Here is a 19,297-nt window from a genome sequence, read left to right as displayed (position 1 = left end):
GTGTGCAGTGGCTGATGCCTGTAATCCCAGCACTTCAGGAGGTTGAGGAGAGAGGATCGCTTGAGCTCAGGTGTTTGAGACCAGCCTGGGCAACATAGTGAGACCCCATCTCTACAAAAAATAAAAAATAAGCTGGGCATGGTGGCACACACCTGTAGTCTCAACTACCTGGGAGGCTGAAGGAGGAGGATTGCTTGAGCTCAGGAATTGGAGGCTGCAGTGAGCTACGACTGTGCCACTGCACTCCAGCCTGGATGACACAGCGAGACCCATCTGTAAAAAAGAAATTGGGGTTAAAGAGAGTATGGGGCTGTTCATTCTCCCTGCAAAAAGCAAGGCTGTTAGGCTGGGCGTGGTGGCTCACAACTGTAATCCCAGCATTTTGGGAGGCTGAGGTGGGTGGATCACCTGAGGCCGGGAGTTCAAGAAAACCAGTCTGGCCAGCATGGCAAAACCTGTCTCTACTAAAAGTACAAAAATTAGCTGGGTGTGGTGGTGGGTGCCTGTAATCCAAGTTTCTTGGGAAGCTGAGGCAGGAGAATTGCTTGAACCCGGGAGGTGGACGTTGCAGTGAGCCAAGATCTCACCCCTGCACTCCAGCCTGGGCGACACAGCAAGACTTCATCTTAAAAAAAAAAAAAGGGCTGGTTTCCTGGCTAGGGCCAGCAGGTCTTGCAACTTGATGGTCTGCAGAGAAGTGGGTTTTGCGTGTCTAGCTCAGCTCTCTAGAGGAAGCCTGGTCTGAGAGCTGCTGATTCATAAGCGTATATTCGTATGTCTTTAGCTGTGGCTGCCTTGCTGCATTATTTATGCGTCTCACTTCTCTGGTTTCTGGTTCATTTCTAGCCTCCCCCCACAACTGCCCCTTTGCTTTTATCGGTTCTGTGAGGCTTCCCCTACCAGGCCCGCTCCCCACCTGCCCTTGCAGGTTTCTCAGGCTCGGGACTGAGACATAAGCGTTGCCCAGAGCCAAGCATGCAGTGGCGGCTCCCAGGCGTGTTCCTGATGAGGATGGGGATGCGCAGCTGCTGCTCTGGGTCGGAGCCTTTGGTTTGCAGGGTGACTTTGTTGTGGTTCTGCCAGCCCCACCCCCCTGCTGCCTGTTGTCTCCTCCCCACCTGGTCTGTCCTGGGCATTAAAATCTGCTGTTGCCTCTCCACGTCTCCCTGCTTCTAGCTAGTGGGGTTTGGCATGAACACCTGCTCTTACTGCTTCTTCTGGTTCTCAGGGCCCTCACGTGTGTCCTGGGGACGTCTGGGTGCTGTTGGGGGTGCCTGGACCCCCCAACATATGCTTCTGGGTGCACAGGGACCTGTCAGGAAAGCTTGTAATTGGGATAAGAGCTGCCATGATGAGGGTTTCTAGGTGTTTGGGGGGCCCTAGGTGATGGGGGCCCCAGATGGTGGGGCCCCTGGGTGAGGAGGAACCCCAGGTGATGGGGGGCCCTTCTAGCTCTGCAGGGGCTCCACACAGAGTCGGGGAGTTCTCCTTCTAAGGGCTGCTGCTGACAGAGTTGGCTGCTGAGGGAATGGAAAATGGGCTTGGGGGCCCCTCCAAGTGCAAAGTACTTCCCCATACCCAGTTCTGGATAAGGGAAGCTTCTGGAAGAGACTGTGGCCGTCCCCTGGGTGGTCCATGGAACCCAATCTGCTAGAGAAGAGGAAGTGATTGGCAGAGTCCTTCCAAGCTGGCTGGGTGGCAGTGCTGTGTCCTGGAGGGCCGGGACTCTCTCCAATGCCCTCGTTCTCTATGGAGCTTCTCCCCAGGCCTGGGCAGAGACGGCTGCATGAGGCCTTGGAGGGAGCAGCCCCATCCCCTGCCTGGGACAGGGGGCCATGTATGCCCAGAAGTGAGGGGACACCTGTTCATGTCGCCCACAGGGTGCCGAGGACCCAGAAGTACCCATGCCTGAGGACATCCAGGACCAGGCAGAGCTGGGCCTTGTGGGCCCTCGGACCAGCGTTCGTCTGCAGGGAGGCCCTGGTAGCCGCTGTGATCAGCCCCAGGGAAGATTCTGGAGGAGATCGTGGCCGTCCCCGGGGTGGCCCATGGGCAGCAGCAGGAGCTCCCAGGAGTGGCCAGGCCCCGCCCACCCACCATGCTGCAGTGCAGACAGGCACAGGAGTTCAGCTTCGGGCCCCGGGCCCTGAAGGATGCCCTGGTCTCCACCGACGCTGCCCTGCAGCAGCTGTACGCCTCCGCCTTCTCCCCTGTTGAGCGGCTCTTCCTGGCCGAGGCCTATAACCCGCAGAGGACACTCTTCTGCACCCTGCTTATCCGCACAGCCTTCGACTGGCTCCTGAGCCGCCCTGAGCCCCCCGAGGACTTCCAGACCTTCCACGCCTCCCTGCAGCACCGGAGGCCCAGCCTGGCTCGGAAGCACATCTACCTACAGCCAATAGGTACGGGGCACCTGCAGCCATCAGCGCGCTCCCGGGGGACCAGCCTGGGTAGAGCACAAGGTGGGGGCGTCTGTGCATGGCCCCCTGGCAGGACAGAAACGAGGGAAGAGGGCCCTAGGTGGTTGGGAGGCCAGAGTGGAGGCAGGGAGGTCCTGGCTGGGCCCAGGCTTCTTTCCTCCCCACTCCCATTGTGACACTGTGCTCAGACAGCCCAGGCTCTGGGACCAGTCCGCATGCAGGTGTGGCCTCATCCAGATGTGCATGGTCCTGGCTAGGCCTCTAGAGCCATCCCAGTCACTATGCCACGTGCTGTATAAAGATCACTTCCAGGCTGGGCACGGTGGCTCACACCTGTAATCCCAGCACTTTGGGAGGCTGAGGCAGGCAGATCACCTGAGGTCAGGAGTTTGAGACCAGTCTGGCCTACATGGTGAGACTGCATCTCTACTAAAAATACAAAAATTAGCTGGGTGTGGTGGCATGTGCCTATAATCCCAGCTACTCGGCAGGCTGAGGCAGAGGTTGCAGTGAGCTGAGATTATGCCACTGCACTCCAGCCTGGGTGACAGAGCAAGTCTCAAAAACAAACAAAAAAAGTCACTTCCTCATTGGGTGTGCCAAAATTAGGATTAGCCTATTTCACAGGTGGGGAAACTGAGGCTGGGAGTGGTCCCTTGACCTGCCTGAGTTGCAGAGCTGGTCACTGGTAGGGACTGGAACGCAGGCCTATTTGACCCTGGGGCTGGGCCGCTCATCCTGATGCTGTGCTGGGAGCGGCTGGGCTAAGCAGGGTGGCCCAGAGTGATCACTCTCCTCAGAGTCTGTGTCTGACAGAGTTTGGGGGACCCAGCGTAAACTGGGGGCAGAGACAACAGGCATCCGTGCTCAGAAGGGAACGGCACAGGCAGGTGTGGGGAGCTTGAGGGGCTCTTTGCCTCTTTGCCTCTTACATGCCAAGGGCAGCCTGGCAGAGACAGCACACAGGATGGGGGCTCTTGGGCTTGGAGAGGAGAAAAGGGCTGGTGTCCACCTCTGACGGCAGTGCACCATGCCTTTCAGCGTCTTAACGGCAAGCCAGAGCAGGGACGGACCTCAGCTGGCCTCGCCCCACGCAGGCTTGTCGCCAGCCCTGGTGGTCCATGCAGCCCCTTTCCTGATCCTCAGGACCCAAACCCTGTGGTGTCTGTTGGTCTCAGCATCCACCACCCCACAGCAGCCAGTCCAGCAGCTTGGGAGCCACCCGCTTCCCCCACCTCCCTGCTAAGGGCGCAGAGCCTCGTGTCTCATGCTCTGATGTGCAGATACTTGGGCATGTTTTTGAGATGTAGGGGCTGGGTCAGGAGGCCTGGGTTGGGCTGGGGTCCCTGCAGCCACTTTCTCACTGGTCTCCTGGCTTCTACCCTTGGTCCTGTCCATCTGTCCTCCTGATGTGTGATCTGGCATGTGTATCCCCTGGGAGGCCCCCGCTGCCTCTCCAGCCTTGAACTGCACCCCCTCTATGTCCTGCTCTTTGCCCCAGGCAGCCCGGCTCCATGTGCCACCTGCTCAGCCACAGTGCCTGGCACTAACCCTAGAAGTCCCTGTCCCCAGGTGAGACCCTGCCCACCCCTTCCCTGACGTCACACAGGATCGTCACTGCTGTCCTTTCATCTGAGCATGAAGCTTTCTTCTACGTTCCTTGGTGTTTGCCCTTTTGAAAAATTCATGCTTTCCATCTCTGTTACAAGCCTTATGCTCTGCTTGCTGTCAGGGTAGGTCCACAGGGGCCTCATTCACCCAACAGGCAGGTGCCTGTGGGCACTCCCAGGTGAGGGGGTCCCAGGTGGGCAGGGGCACCACGGGGCTCACAGCAATGCTCTGCCACCAGACCTGAGTGAGGAGCCGGTGGGAAGCTCCCTGCTGCACCAGCTGCGCAGCTGCACGGAGGCCTTCTTCCTGGGCCTGCACGTCAAGTGCCTGCCCTCAGTGGCAGCCACGTCCATCCGCTGCTCCTCGCGCCCCAGCCGGGACTCTGACAGACTCCAGCTCCACACAGGTGAGTGAAGATGGCAGCCGTGGCTCAGGCCAAGCCAGGCCTCTCCGGAAGGAAGAGGTGGGAGGAAGGTGCCCAGGAGAGGAAAGGAAACTTCTCCTTTGTAGGTGGGAAATGTCCATTTCCCAGGTGTTTGGGAAGCAAGACTGAAACAGGGGGTTCCTTTTTCCCACCAGGAGTGTCTGGGGACGTAACCATATACAGCCAGTGTCCGCAGGAAAATGCCAGAGCATACAGAGCAGGAAAAGCGAGCCCTTCTTATTTTTTTGAGATGGAGTCTCATTCTGTCGCCCAGGCTGGAGTGCAGTGGCACAATCTTGGCTCACTGCAATATCCCAGGTTCAAGGGATTCTCCTGCCTTAGCCTTCTGAGTAGCTGGGGCTGCAGGTGTGAACCACCATACCTGGCTAATTTTTTTTTTCCGAGACTGAGTTTCACTCTTGTTGCCTAGGCTGGAGTGCAGTGGTGTGATCTTGGCTTGCCACAACCACTGCCTCCTGGGTTCAAGCAATTCTCCTTCAAGTTCAGCCTCCCACGTAGCTGGGATTACAGGCATGCGCCGCCACACCCAGCTAATTTTGTATTTTTAGTAGAGATGGGGTTTCTCAGGTCAGGCTTGTCTCGAACTCCCAACTTCAGGTAATCTGCCCGTGTTGGGCCTCCCAAAGTGCTGGGATAACAGGTGTGAGCCACCACACCTGGCCGATGTTTGTATTTTTAGTAGAGATGGGGGTCTCACCATGTTGGCCAGGCTAGTCTTCAGCTGTCTTGAAGTGAATCCTTCTCAGTTCACTCAGCATCACACCAACCTTCCGTCTTTGCAAAGTACTTTCCATGTGTCTAGAAGACCCCAAACCCTCAAGCCCTTGCCCCTTCCCTGTGGGTCACTGGCAGCTGGAGAGTGTTAGGCCGGGTTGAGAGGCGGAAATGAAGTGAGGGCCCTTAGGTGGATAGGAGACATTGGCTCAAGTTTAGGGAGGTCCTCAGGAAGGAGCCAGGGCTTGAATGACTAGATGGTCAGCTTTCATCAGTTCTGGGATATTCTCAGCAAGTGCTTCTTTTGTCAAATATCACCTCTGCCCCATTCTCTTCTCTCCTGGGACTCCAACTGAATGTATATTAATCCATCTTTCTCTCTTCTCTATATCTTTTTTGATTATTCATGCTTTAGTCTGAATTTATTCTCATCCTTCAGCTTACTCTCTCTGGAGTCACATCTAAGGGACTCTTAAACCCATATATTGGAGGCTGGACATGGTGGCTCACACCTGTAATCACAGTACTTTGGGAGGCTGAGGTGGGAGGACTGCCTGATGCCAGGTGTTCAAGACCAGCCTGGGCAATTAAGCCAGACCCTGTCTGTGCAACAAATATAAAAACAGCCAACAGCGGTGGCACACACCTATAGTCCCAACTACTTGGGAGGCTGAGGTTGGAGGATCACTTGAGACTCAGAGTTTGAAAGTGCAGTGAGATGTGATTGTGCCACAATACTGTACTCCATCCTGGGTGGCAGAGCAAGACCCCATCATTAAAAAATCGACAAAAACCACCCATATATTGTGTACCTAATTTCATTTGCCACATTTTTGAGTTCTATAGTTTCTAGTTCTTTTTCAAATTAGCAGTGTCAATTTTTATAGGTCTCGGTTGCCTGTGATATTTAAGTTCAGCATTGATGTCCATGAACATAGTTGCTTAGTCTGTCTGATGATTCTGCTATCTGGAGTGCCCATGTGCCTGTATTTGTTACTTCTGCTAATTTTGTCTCAGTTATAGTGCCTTGTTATTTTTGATTGCTAGGCATCTTACTGGAAAAGTTAGTTTAACTTTGAGAAGAATTATTGGCCTGGGTCAAAAAATCCCCACAGGGGATTTTCTTTTCTTTCTGCCAGACACATAAGGGCTGATTGTGGGACAAAGACGTGAAGATTTCTGGGTAGTTCTGATGGTCCCCAGGGCTCAGCATCTCTCCCAGGGTAGGAGGCATGTCATTAGGGTCATCCAAACAGCCCAGCTTCATCTGTCTGAGCTCGAATCCTCCCTGTTTTTGTTTTCTCATTAGGTCTCTGCCTTGTTGATTGAGTTATAATTTAGATAGTAAAATTCTTCCTTTTCAGTGTAGAGTCTTGGCAAATGCATACATCATGTAGCCAACACCATAATCATATATAGGGTGGCTCTCCACCCCTACATAGTTATTCCTCTGTAACCCTCTGTAATCTGCTCCTTCCCATCTTGGGTGCTTGAAGCAGCTGTTCTTTGTCATTCATTCTGCCTGTCTGGCCATCTTTTGGCAGGATGGTTGGACTGTTATAGGGAGCAGCCACTGCTGAGATTTTGGGGTTGACAGGGACCCCCTGGGTGGCACATTTCTTTTCTGTGTCACAGCCTATACTCCACAGGCTTCCCCGGACCCTGAGGTCCTGAAGTAGGGTCTGTGGACTGTCTGGTCGGTCTTGGCCCTGGCCCTGAAATAGAGCCAGGAACCCCATGCCTCTCAGGCTCTGCCTCTGTAGCCTCAGCTCAGCTCCCCCAGGCTGTACTCAGTGTATCTCACCTGTTATGGCTTCCATCATGGCTCCATCCTGTCTATGCCAGGACTATGGTAGCTCAAAGACAGCCCAGCAGAGTCCAAAAGGGTCACTCCAGCACTTTTTACCCCCTCTGCTTAGTGAATGAACTGCTGTTTCCCCCAGCCTCACTTCAGAAGGTGCATGGTGGAGCCCTCGGAAAAATGACTGCGGGGGAAGGATGTGTATGCGGGAAGGTTCAAAAGCAGGTGGAACCCAAAGGGCATGCTGGGCTGCATTTATGTGGTCAGGTCAGCATGGTTTTAGATTGTTTTTTAGATATGGGGTCCTGCTTTGGCACCCAGGCTCGAGCGCAGTGGCACAATCACAGCTCCCTGCAGCCTTGCACTCCTGGGCTCAAGCGATCCTCCCACCTCAGCCTCCCAAGTAACTGGGACCACAGGCACGTGCCACCACTCGTGACTAAATTATTTTTAGTTTTGTAGAGATGGGGTCCTGCCATCTTCCCCCGAGAGCAGCGTGGTTTGGATCACTGTATTGGTTTCCTGGGCCTGCCGTGACAAAGTACCACAAACTGGGTGGCTTAGGGACCTTTCCTGTCTCATATTTCTGGAGCCCGCAGTGCTGAAACCAAGGTTTTGGCAGAGTCACGTGGCCTCTGAAGACTCCATGGAGGGTCCTCCCTTGCTGCCTCCAGCTTCTGGTGGGCACTGGCACTGGCTGGCTCTCTGTGGCCTGCAGCTACATAACTCTAACCTCTGCCTTTGACTTCATGTGGGCTTTACCCCGTGTGCCTCCGCCTCTCTTCTAAGACGCCAGCCAGTCACTGGGCTCACCTTTGTTTTTTTTTTTGAGATGAAGTCTTGCTCCATTGCCCAGGCTGGAGCACAGTGAGCACATCTTGGCTCACTGCAACCTCTGCCTCCTGGGTTCAAGCAATTCTCCTGTCTCAGCCTCCTGAGTAGTGGGATTACAGGTGCGTGCCACCATGCCTGGCTAATTTTTGTGTTTTTAGTAGAGATGGGGTTTCACCATGTTGGCCAGGCTGGTCTGGAACTCCTGACCTCAAGTGATCCACCCACGTCGGCCTCCCAAAGTGCTGGGATTACAGGTTTGAGCCACCGCACCCAGCCTGGGCTCACCTTAATGACCTCATCTTCACTGGGTTACTTCTGCATAGAATCTATTTCCAAATAGGGTCAAATGACAGGTCCCAGGGTGAGGCCTTCCATCTATGTTTTTGGGGGACATAACTTGATCCACAACAATCATCATCATCACCTTGTTGGCAAAAATTCCTTGGCCTCTCCTCCAAGAGCCATCATGCATTTTCCAAGGTCATGCCCTCGACATGCACTGTCCAAGACAGAAGCCACTGGCCCCATGTGGCTCTGAACGCAACAGAGGTAGCTGGTCTCAAATAAGATGTGCAGTGAATGTAAAATGCATGCTGGAACTGAAGAGTTAATATGAAAGGCCATGCAAAAAACTCCTAATTTAAACATTTTTAGGTGGGACACAGTGGCTCATACCTGTAATCCCAGCACTTTGGTAGGTGGAGGCGGGAGGATTGTTTGAGACCAGCTTGGCCAACATAGTGAGATCTTGTCTCTATAAAACACTTAAAAAATTAGCTCTCTGTGGTGGCTCATGCCTGTAGTCCCAGCTGCTCGGGAGGCTCAGGTGGGAGGATCACCTGAGCTCAGGAGGCCGAGACTGCAGTGAGCTATGACTGCGCCACTGCACTCTGGCCTGGGTGACAGAGTGAGATGTTATCTCAAAAACACAGAAAAACCTCCTTGCCTACCTGTTCCTTTTAATGGCGGAACTCCTTGGAAAACACTTTTCTCCTCTGCATGTCTCTGTGCCCTGAACCCTCTTCGCTGCCGTCAGCTTGAGACCCTCTCTGGTGTTCCTGGGACTGTGGCGGCTGCTCTGCCTCCTTCCCTCCCTAGTTTCCTGGCTTTGACGTCATCGTGTCCAGGCTTAGCCCCTGGGCCTCTCCTGTATCTGCCCACACTCACGCTCCTGGGAGCCATGCTAAAAAGTTACACAACTTGCTGGCTGGGAAAACCCACTGTGGTCTTATAGCTCTGTGGGTCAGGAGTGCCCCGGGCTAAAGTTAAGGGTCAGCAGAGCTGGTTTCTTGTGGAGGCTTCAGGGAGAATCCATTTCTCGCCCTTTCCAGCTTCTAGAGACACCCGTGTCCTTGGCTCACGGCCTTTCCCCTTCCTCAGAGCCAGCCCTGCAGTGCCCTCAGGCCTCCTGCACTCACCCCGACCCTCTGCTGCCTCTAATCAGGAGTTTTTATTTGAGATGAAGTTTTGCTCTTTTTGCCCAGGCTGGAATGTAGTGGTGCAATCTTGGCTCATTGCAACCTCCACCTCCCGGGTTCAAGCAATTCTCCTACCTCAGCCTCCTGAGTAGCTGAGACAACAGGCATGCACCACCATGCCCAGCTCATTTTGTATTTTTGGTAGAGATGGGGTTTTGCCATGTCGGCCAGGCTAGTCTTGAGCTCCTGACCTCAGGTAATCCGCCCACCTCGGCCTCCCAAAGTGCAGGGATTACAGGCGTGAGCCACCATGCACGGCCTCAGGCTTACCTGGCTGATGCAGAATAACCTGCCATCCCAAGATCTTTAATCATCTGCAGTTCCTTTTGCTGTGGGGACTCATAGGTCCCTGGGCTGGGACGTGGACATTGCTGGGGCTGTCACTCAGCTGCCGCGGCGTGGTGGCTTATCCTTCCTGGGGCTACAAGCGTGAGTCTTATTGGCCTGGCTGCCTCTCCAGCATCCTCACTGGGCTGTCGATGGCCTCTCAGACTTATGTCCTGATCTCCAAATGGCCCCAGCCCTCACTTCACATCATGCAGCTCTGAGCACTGTGCGCCCTCAGGTCAGACCAGAGGCTGCTGGCCCATGCCTGACTTGGGAGGGGACGGGTTCCAGGGAGAAGAAGAGAATGACAAGGTTTGCTGGCCTGAACCTGGAAGATGGGCAGCTCCAGCTGCCTCCTGGCCCTCTCCCCACAGACGGCATCCTGTCCTTCCTGAAGAACAACAAGCCCGGAGACGCGCTGTGCGTGCTGGGCCTCACACTGTCTGACCTGTACCCGCATGAGGCCTGGAGCTTCACCTTCAGCAAGTTCCTTCCAGGGCACGGTGAGCCAGGGCCCCCTCTGCCTGGGGGGGAGCACCCTCTCTGCTCTTGCCTCAAGGACCCTGCTGGTGGAAGTGAACACCCATGCATGGGAACAGATGCCACCTTCCAGGTCTGGAGGAATGACATAGGAGCTGTTCCTCTGCCCCAGGGCCCATCTTCACATGGACGTGTGGGCAGGACAGGGCCGTCCAGGACCAGTGTGTCCTCGGGCCATGGCCGGGTTGCACGAGAGCATAAGGTGGGTTTGATCGTGGGCCCCCTGGAACCAAGGCTGACCCCTTAGAGTGCCCTTCTCTCCATCTCTCTCCAGAAGTGGGCGTCTGCAGCTTCGCCCGGTTCTCGGGGGAATTCCCAAAGTCGGGGCCCAGTGCCCCTGATCTGGCCCTGGGAGAGGTGGTGACAGACAGCCCGGAGGCCCCCCTGCAGGACAGAGGCTGGGCCATGTGCTTCAGCGCCCTGGGGATGGTTCAGTGCTGCAAGGTGGGTGGAGGGGCCTGGGAAGAGGGGACGGGAGGGTGCTGGCTGAGCCTGTGCTGTGTCGCTCTGTCACACTGCCCCATCCTCACCATGAAGAGGACCAACCCCTAACTTTACAGAATGAGGAAACCAAGGCCACAGAGCTATGAAGAAGCAGGGTAGATATTAGAGCCTGAGTCTGTCTGGCTCCCAAGCCCCAGTCCTGTGCGGCTTCCCCAGGGCCACCTACCCTGACTCACCTTTCCCCTGGGGCCCTGAATGTGGCCATCCTGGGCTGCCTGGGAATCTGCCCAATGCAGGGACAAGGCAGTGAGTTAAGGTGGTTGGTGGCCTTTCCCCCAGGTCACGTGCCACGAGCTCTGCCACCTCCTGGGCCTGGGGAACTGCCGCTGGCTCCGCTGCCTCATGCAGGGTGCACTCAGCCTGGACGAGGCCCTGCGGCGGCCCCTGGACCTCTGTCCCATCTGCCTGCGGAAGCTGCAGCACGTCCTGGGCTTCAGGCTCATCGAGAGGTACCAGGTGAGTCGCGCAGCCCGTTCTGGGACCTGCACTCCGGAGGCCCGCGAGCGCCACCTGGAGACCGTTCGGGGCACAGGGACCGCGCACACGCTTTGTCAACTGCCAAGTTCCAGCCCAGCAGAGCCCGGGACCCGCACTGGGGTCCAGTTCCGCCCGGTCTCACCGGCGGCAGGGCGAGTCCTGCCGGTGCCTGCGTGTGGCGAGTACCTGGGAGGATGCAGGGGGGGTTGGGTGGGGAAGAGGGGGGGCAAAGAGCTTTTCCTCAGGAAGAGCTGGGATGGGAGCCCCAGCCGGGAGGGGCCTTCGTGGTGGGGGAGGGGTGGTGGCCGGGTCTTCTTCCCAGAGGGACTTTCTCATCACCAACACTTGGGTCACTGCCGCTCGAGGCGGCCCAGGCCCCCTGGGAAGTGGCGGGAGCTGCCAGGACAAGGCTGTGTTGGAGGCGGCCTCTGTTCCCAACCCCCTCTGCCGTGGCTGTGGAGCAGAGGGCTTGTCCGTCTTCATAGGGGAAGTTGTGTTTGCAAACTCAGAAGCTTTACTCTGAGTTCAGAGTGCAAAGGCAAATGGTGGAAATTTTTCTTTAAACCCACTTTTGGGTGAAAACAACTTCTAAGGTGTCACTGCACAAAAGCACAAGAGCTGTGAATGAAATGGTGCTAGGAACCCCTGCGTCTTCCTCCTAGTCTTGGGCCCAGGAGCTGGTGGCAGGGGGGTGTATGGTTTCCAGACTGAGCCTGTCAGAATTCCCTGCAGGGCAGGGCTGGGCCCTCCTTCCCTCTAGGGCAGAGCGAGGAGCTACATCTTGCAGGGCTCTCAGGTGATGCTGCTCACCTAGAGCCCGGGGTACTTACAGATCACAGCGCCACCTCACTGCAGGGACTCGGGCAGTAAAGGGAAGGCGAAGCGGGCACAAAGGCCACAGCTTCTGGGAGCCTGTGACTTAGGGCGGAGCCCAGGTGCAGCCGTGGCTGAGGATAGGAGGGTCTCTTGAGGGTGCAGGCAGCGTGATGGTTGATCGGCATCTGGTGACGCCTTGCAAAGGTTGCTGCTGCCAGCTGTGCCCTGTCAAGGGGCAGGTATTAGTACCCTTGTACAGGCAGTGAGGGGCAGCTTGGGCTGCAGAAACGGTTATGAGCTCTCACTTGATGCCTTTACTTGGGGTCTTGTGTAACCATCTGACATGGCATAGCCTGGATCTGCCTGGAATCTGAGCTGGTGGGCACAGCTCCTCCTGCCCAGAGCTCTCCCTTCCACAAGCACCATCTCCCATGGCTGTGGAGGGAAGAGGGCCAGGGTGAAGGCACTCCAGAGTGGCCTGGCCCTCCTGGCTGTGGTAGGGAGGGTGGTGGTGCAGATGTGAGGTCACCTGCTGTCCCTGGTCACTGGGCTAGCTCCTGAGGACTCTGGCAGGTGCTGGAGAGCTTACCAAAGGCCTGGCCAGAAAAGGTCACTGCTGTCCATCGAGAGCAATGGGTGAAATGCCTCTAGAAGAAAGAATGCCTCTAGAAGAAAGAATGCCTCTAGAAGAAAGAGCCCAACCTGTGGTCTCTGCCACTTGCTGTGGTGTAAAGTCTCACCATGGCTGACAGGAGCTTCCAACACAATGTCAGCACTGAGTCAGGAGGCACGCGGTGGGACTGTGTTAAACTTCATGTCCCCTGGACAGAGGCAGTTAAGAGTGAAATGTAGAAAATATTTAGGAAGTGAGTTTCAAGTATTCCCTTTGCTTTACATTTTCTTTTTCCCTTGTGATCTCACTATGTTGCCCAGGCTGGTCTCGAATTCCTGGGTTCAAGTGATCCTCCTGCCTCTGCCTTCCTGTGGTGGGATTACAGGCGTGAGCCACTGTGCCCAGACCTTTGTTTTAAAATTTAAAATTTTATTTAATGCATTATAAGCTTTCTGGCTGGACACAGTGGCTCACACCTGTAATCCCAGCAATTTGGGAGGCCGAGGCAGGTGGATCACCTGAGATCAGGAGTTGGAGACCAGCCTGGCCGATATGGTGAAACCCCATTTCTAATAAAAATATAGAAATTAGCTGGGTGTGGTGGCAGGCACATGTAATCCCAGCTACTTGGTAGGCTGAGGCAGAAGAACTGCTTGAACTCGGAAGGCGAAGGTTGCAGTGAGCTGAGAAAAAAGGATATAGAAAGCAAATTTTTTTTTTTTTTTTTTTTTTTAGACAGAGTCTCACTCTGTCACCCAGGCTGGAGTGCAATGGCACAATCTCAGCTCACTGCAACCTCCGCCTCCCAGGTTCAAGCGATTCTCCTGCCTCAGCCTCCTAAGTAGCTGGGATTACAGGCACCAACCACCATGTCCAGCTAATTTTTGTATTTTTAGTAGATGCGGGTTTTCACTATTGGCCAGGTGGATCTCAAACTCTTGATCTTGTGATCTGCCCACCTTGGCCTCCAAAAGTGCTGGGATTACAGATGTGAACCACTGCACCCAAGCTTTCTATTCTTTAACTTTGGACAAGTACCTGATGAAGTTCCTGAATGGTGAATGATGGGCTCTTGGGGGTGGGCACCTCCGACTCCAGCAAAGCCTGGACATGAGTCCTCAAAAGGCCGCTGGTCAGAAGAGCCCTCATGTAACCAGTCTGACTCCTGCGTAACTGAGGACACTGGGGTCCCCTTAGGTAAGGAGCTGGGTCTCTGGGCAGTTTCCTGTCTAGAGAAGGGCTGGCCTGGAGTAAACTTAGCCTGTGTTTCTCCCTCTTAGAGACTCTACACCTGGACTCAGGCAGTGGCAGGGACGTGGCCCAGCCAGGACGCAGGGGAGCCATCGGTGTGGGAGGACACCCCGCCCGTCAGCACCGACTCAGGCATGTGCTGCGAGAGTGACTCAGAGCCCGGCACCAGCATGTCGGAGCCCCTCACCCCTGACGCCTGGAGTCATGCCTTCTCCTCAGGGCTGGAGCCAGAGGATGGGTTGAGCTCCCTGGAGGCCTCCGAGGCTCCACCTTCACTTGGGGGCCCGGTGGAGGCCATCAAGAAGCACGAACGGTGGCTGGCCAAGTGCATCCAGGCCCTGCAGCGGGAAGGGGCAGAGGAGGAGCTGGCGCAGGTGGACAGAGCCGTGGATGCCCTAGACCGCTGGGAGATGTTCACTGGCCAGCTCCCAGCCACCAGGCAGGAACTTCCCTGTGGCAGGGACAGTGCGGGGCTGCGTAAGGTCCTAGGGGACAAGTTCTCCTCTCTGAGGAGGAAGCTGAGTGCCCGAAAACTCTCCAGAGCAGAGTCGGCCCCCTGTTCCTGGGACAGTGAAGAGAATTAACACCGGAGGGCCGCCCTGCCTCTCCTTCCCTAGGATGCTGGCCAGCACTGTCCAGTAGCTGCCAGGGATTCAGAGGAAGGGTCTAGCTGGGTAGTGGCTCAGGCCTGTCATCCCAGCACTGTGGGAGGCCAAGGCAGGGGGAGTGCTTGAGGCCAGGACTTTGAGACCAGCCTGGGCAACACAGTGAGATTCTGCCACTACAAAAGAAAAATTTTAAAATGACCTGGATGCAGTGGTTCCTGCCTGTGGTCCCAGCTACGGAGGAGGCTGAGGTGGGAGGATAGCTTGAGCCTAGGAGGTCGAGGCTGCAGTGAGCTGTAATCACGCTACTGTACTCCAGCCTGGGCGACAGAGCAAGACTGTTTCAAGAAAAAAAAGGAAAGGTTATTTGGAAAAGCCACAGAACACCCGTCATCAGGCAGCTCCTTCAACTCTTGTGTCCCAGCCAGCGGCCCTCAGGGGCCTGCACACACGGAGAGGCCTCCCCACTCTGGGCACTTCTCGTGGAGCACAAGGTGGACTGTGTTGGGGGTGGGGCAGAGCCCCCTTGCCCACAGAGGCAGAAGGAAGCAGCATGTGTCCTGTCTCCTTCCAGGCTTCGGGCCTGCCCCTCAGTTATTTATAGCCGGAAGCTGGAGAGGCCAGCTCTGATGAGGAGTGACCCTGGGGGCAGACAGGCTCCACGCTGCAACCCAGCTTCCAAGGCTAGGTCTCACTGCTAAAGGGGGAGTGACGGGGATTTGTTTCTGTCTCAAGTGTCAACCACCCGCACACAGGAAGGGTCACTTTCTGTGGCGCTAATGGCATCTGACCCTTACGGACTTCACATGGGCTGTCCGTGGAAGTTATGGGGTTTGGCATCTCTTCTGACCAACACTGTAGGAGCTGATTTGCACTGAGGGCAGGGGCCCCCTCATTCCTGAGGCGGCTGCCACTCACCGTGGGGAAAGCAGACTGTGGTGATGTTTTGGGGAAGTTTCTTGGCAAAGGTGTCTGCACTGTCAGTGCCGAGCAGGTGGAGGTGGTGATCAGATGGTCTCCTTCCTTTTTTCTTTTGGTCTAGTTCTTTCCATTGCTGAGAGAGGGGTGTTTTTTCCATGGCCAGGGCTGAGCATTTTATCTGTCTCCTTTTAATTTTGCTGAATTTTGGTTCCTGCATTTTGAAGCTTTTATGTCCATGCACATTTGACTGTTGTGTCTTCATGATGAACTGACCCTTTCATCATCGTCAAACATTCCCGCTCAGCCTGCAGTGCAGAGTCCCAGGGAGAGACACTTCCTGTTCTGAGAGTAGAATCCCTGCGGAGTGATGAGGGCGGGGTCACAGCATGCTCTCTCTCCTCTGGAAAGAGGCAAGAACAGGGCAGCTTGGACATTTTGTGGGTGGGTGGCTCATAGGGTTTTGGAGGACTTCTAAGAAAATCCAAAACACAACACGAAAGGTAGAAGGGCTATGCAGGTGAGGAGGGTGGAGGCTTCCCTGTGAATCTGACATTGGTGGAGACTGACTACAGGCTCCTGGTCCTGGTCCCAGAAAATGCAAAAGGACAAGTATGTGTGGATGTCAGAGAAGCAAAGATGCAGCTCAAAAGTAGCACTAGGACCTTCCTCCATCCCGTTGTCTTTTGCGTAGCTTCTAAGAGGCACGACAGTGACCTGGGAGGTAACTGTGATAGAATGAAGCGGGGAGAGGAAGAGCCAGGCCTTTCAGAAAGTGACCTGGGCTTCCTCACAATATGGTGGCTGCCTTCCTAAGGTGGACATTCTGAGGGTCAGATGGAAGCTCTGTGGGCTTTCATAACTTGGCCTCACGTCACAGAATGTCACCTTTCCTGTACTCTACTGAGGCAGTGACAAGGACCCCACCCTGGGTTCATGGGGAGGGGATGTGGCAGAGACGTGAGACAGCAGAATATTGCTGTGACCATTCATGAACAGCCCCACTCGGCGTTCACTGTGGGGATTTGGCTGGTGCACCTGCTAGGTGACCTTACCTGTTTTCTGATTTCCTTCATCTTCTGCAAAAGGCTCACCACTGGAGTGATGTTAGATTAAACAGTGGTGATAGAACAGCCTGGCTCAGGCTGAGGGTGGGAACGCATCGGGGTTATGACCAAAGCCTCTGCGCTGTCTCTCTGTACCCAAGTCCTTTGACCCTTAACTGCGATGCATGTCCCAAAAAAGTGCTTTGAAGTGGGAAGGAGCAAACCGCTAAAAAAAAAAAAAACCCTTTTATCCACAGCCTTTACCAAGTTGCGGATGGGAGTGAAATTTTTTAAGACAGCTGTTGGGAGGACTGTTTTGAAATGCAATTTTGAGGAAGAGAAATCAGGTCTCCCTCCTCTTCCTAGTGTCAGCCCCAGGTTTTGTCTGTGTTGCCTTCAGTGGACAGTAATTTGGGACATTGCCAGGAAGACGCTAAGGCAGAGGAGAGGTAATGAGTGCTGCCTTCCCGAGGAAAGTCACAGCGCACGAGTCTTTCTAACCTCCTTAAGCACTGCCAAAGTTGAACTGAGATGAAATTTAGAGATGATGATTTCCAAGACACACAGGACCATGGTTCTTTCAATTTTTTAAAATGTGCAAAGCCTACCTGATTGCTTTCTTGTCTCCTTATCTGTCCGAAGCCCCTGAATTCACAAGGATGGGTCTTCTAGTGTGGCGATGACTTCTGAGAGCCTCACCTATCTGGGTAGGTCAGGTTAGCAGGGCCTCATGGAGCTAAAAATATTTTCAAGTCATGACATACATTATCTGTATTGCTGTGTGTGCAATGAGGCTGGGGAAGCTAACGTGCCTTCTGCAGTAGCTAGAATACACACTCCCACGTCACTGCCACACTTTGATGAAGGGGTGAGAAGCAGTGTCCCCCGAGAGGCAAATCTCTCTTCAGGCAACCCCACAGTCCTCGAAACCTCATTCTTTTCCCTTTCTTCCTCCCCCCAAAGCCCAAACTCATTGTCAGATGGGTGGGAGGGGAGGAGAATCATCCCCACTCCTGCCCAAGGTGTGAACCCTGAGGGCACAGGAAAGTGAGTTGAGTGCTGTCCCCATCCCCACTTCCTGAGCATGGGTAAGGAGGGAGGGGTGCCGACCTGTTAATACTATCCCGTGGGACATCTACTTCCGACCTTTTCCTGATGAAGGAAATCTCCAAAAGCCTTGAAAAAATAAAAATAACTTAGTCAAGCATGAGTGATAAAGCTGGGAGTCTAAATTTAGATCCAACGAAGTTCAAAGGGGATGCTAGAGCATTCCAGGGAGACACCCATATGTAGAGGGTCTCTGAACGGTGCCAAGGAAGTTGCTCTGCAGACCTATTGGGCAGGGGCAGCCAGGGCTCGGGGTGGGGGGGGACCCGCTGCCCTGCCCAGGTCCACTTGGACAGGCACATCTTCCCTCGTCGGTCAACTCCACCTCGTACGGGGTCTCTCCTAAGTAACGGAATTTTTTACATCGTCATCTTTGTCTCAAGGCAGATGCCTGCGTCCCCACTGTATGGATGTGGCTGCCGAGATGGGACTGGGAAAGGTGGGAGCCTCAGAAGTGGCAGAGCTGAAGTTGAGGCGCAGTTTGTTCTGGTTTGAACCCTGCGTTGTCCCGCTGTTGTGCAGGTTTCTCGGGAAAGCAACTTGGAGAGGTCTGAGCAGGAAGAGAGTAAAAGGGTGCACCGACTTGGGAGGCCTGCACCCCGATCCCTGAGCAGCCCCCACACCCCTTTGTTTCCAATTACCAGGAGGCTTTCTGGCCACCACAGCCCCTTCTCCGAGGAGTAGCCTGGGTGGGTGGCTGGCACTCTTACATGAAGGTGCCAACGACAACACACCCCGGTTTGCTGGGGCTTCACTGATTTGTTTATAGAAGGAGGGCGAGTCCCGGACAGCAATATTTTTATCCCCCTGAAGACGGAGAGAATCAGGGCTTCGCGACAGGGCTCACAGATCTGACCTGGGCCTGCCTGTGCGTGCTAGGAGCAAACGGCCCACCTTCTAGGCCAGGTTTGCAGGTCCTGCAAGGGTAGAGACTTGAGGGAGCCTGGCTGCCATCCTGGGAGAGGCTCGCCCCACACCCAAGGGGTCTCAGAAGCTCACCCCACATGCAGACTGCTCTAGAGCTAAAATCTAGCTTCGATCCCTGCGGGGGCAACTGCACACAGAGGCGCCCAGTTTCAAGAAAACCCAAGGAAACAGCAAATTTATGGCTCTTGGAACGCCAGGCTGTCAAAGATAAACACTGCAGAGTAATCTAGGAAACACTTCCTGCCTGACTGTAAAGAGTCTCGGCCTGAGTGCCGTTAAAAACATGCAGATCGCGGGTGGAGATGCCAGACCAGCCTTCCCTTTCCTGAAATCTTACAGCAGCACCTGATGAGTGAGAACCCGGAAGAATGGAGGTTTATGTTTGAACTCGGCTTCTTGGGGTAGGGAGGCAAATGAAAACAGGCTGATGGCAGGGGTTTATTTTAAAAAGCAATTTCCAAGAAGCGTCCTAGGGTCACAATGCATTCAGTCCAACTCTTCCCGCTGCAGTGTTCCCTTGATGATCTGAGGCAATCCAAATATTCACCAGAGTCAAACGAACGTAGCGGCCCCTGCCCCCACGGCTGCACAGGAACGGCCCTCAGAGAGGGTCAAGGGAGCAAGGCCTGTCCAACCTCCTGCTGTCTCTGAGAGGAACCTGAGCTCTTGCAAGATTAGCCAAAGACGACATCTGCCAAATTCTACCACCGAGGCCTTCCTAAATGCCTGCTCCCTGGGCCTTTTTGAGATGGAGTTTCTCTCTGTTGCCCAGGCTGGAGTGCAGTGGTGCAATCTTGGCTCACTGAAACCTCCACCTTCCAGGTTCAAGTGATTCTTCTGCCTCCACCTCCCAAGTAGCTGGG

General features: G+C 54.9%; 1 protein-coding gene across 4 annotated transcripts in view; it reads left to right on the top strand.

Moving 5' to 3' along the window:
• AMZ1 (archaelysin family metallopeptidase 1) overlaps positions 1-17,012 on the top strand; it is a 38,925-nt gene extending 21,913 nt beyond the window's left edge. For 3 of the 4 annotated variants that reach the window (XM_037740383.1, XM_037740382.1, XM_017533787.2), the window contains 6 exons: positions 1,881-2,402; positions 4,270-4,437; positions 10,005-10,133; positions 10,445-10,614; positions 10,954-11,130; positions 13,861-14,579. In XM_037740383.1, coding sequence (XP_037596311.1) covers positions 2,099-2,402; positions 4,270-4,437; positions 10,005-10,133; positions 10,445-10,614; positions 10,954-11,130; positions 13,861-14,415 — 1,503 coding nt within the window. In that variant the 5' untranslated portion in view covers positions 1,881-2,098 and the 3' untranslated portion in view covers positions 14,416-14,579. Of the gene's footprint in view, positions 1-1,880; positions 2,403-4,269; positions 4,438-10,004; positions 10,134-10,444; positions 10,615-10,953; positions 11,131-13,860 lie in introns of all 4 variants that reach the window. The other variant, XM_017533788.2, reaches the window with a different exon arrangement.
• The last annotated feature ends 2,285 nt before the right edge of the window (positions 17,013-19,297 follow it).

The sequence above is a fragment of the Cebus imitator genome, unplaced genomic scaffold (assembly GCF_001604975.1).
Source record: "Cebus imitator isolate Cc_AM_T3 unplaced genomic scaffold, Cebus_imitator-1.0 Scaffold82, whole genome shotgun sequence".
Lineage (NCBI taxonomy): Eukaryota > Metazoa > Chordata > Mammalia > Primates > Cebidae > Cebus > Cebus imitator.
The sequence above is the reverse complement of the archived record's forward strand: the minus strand, read 5'-3'. Positions and strand labels throughout refer to the sequence as shown.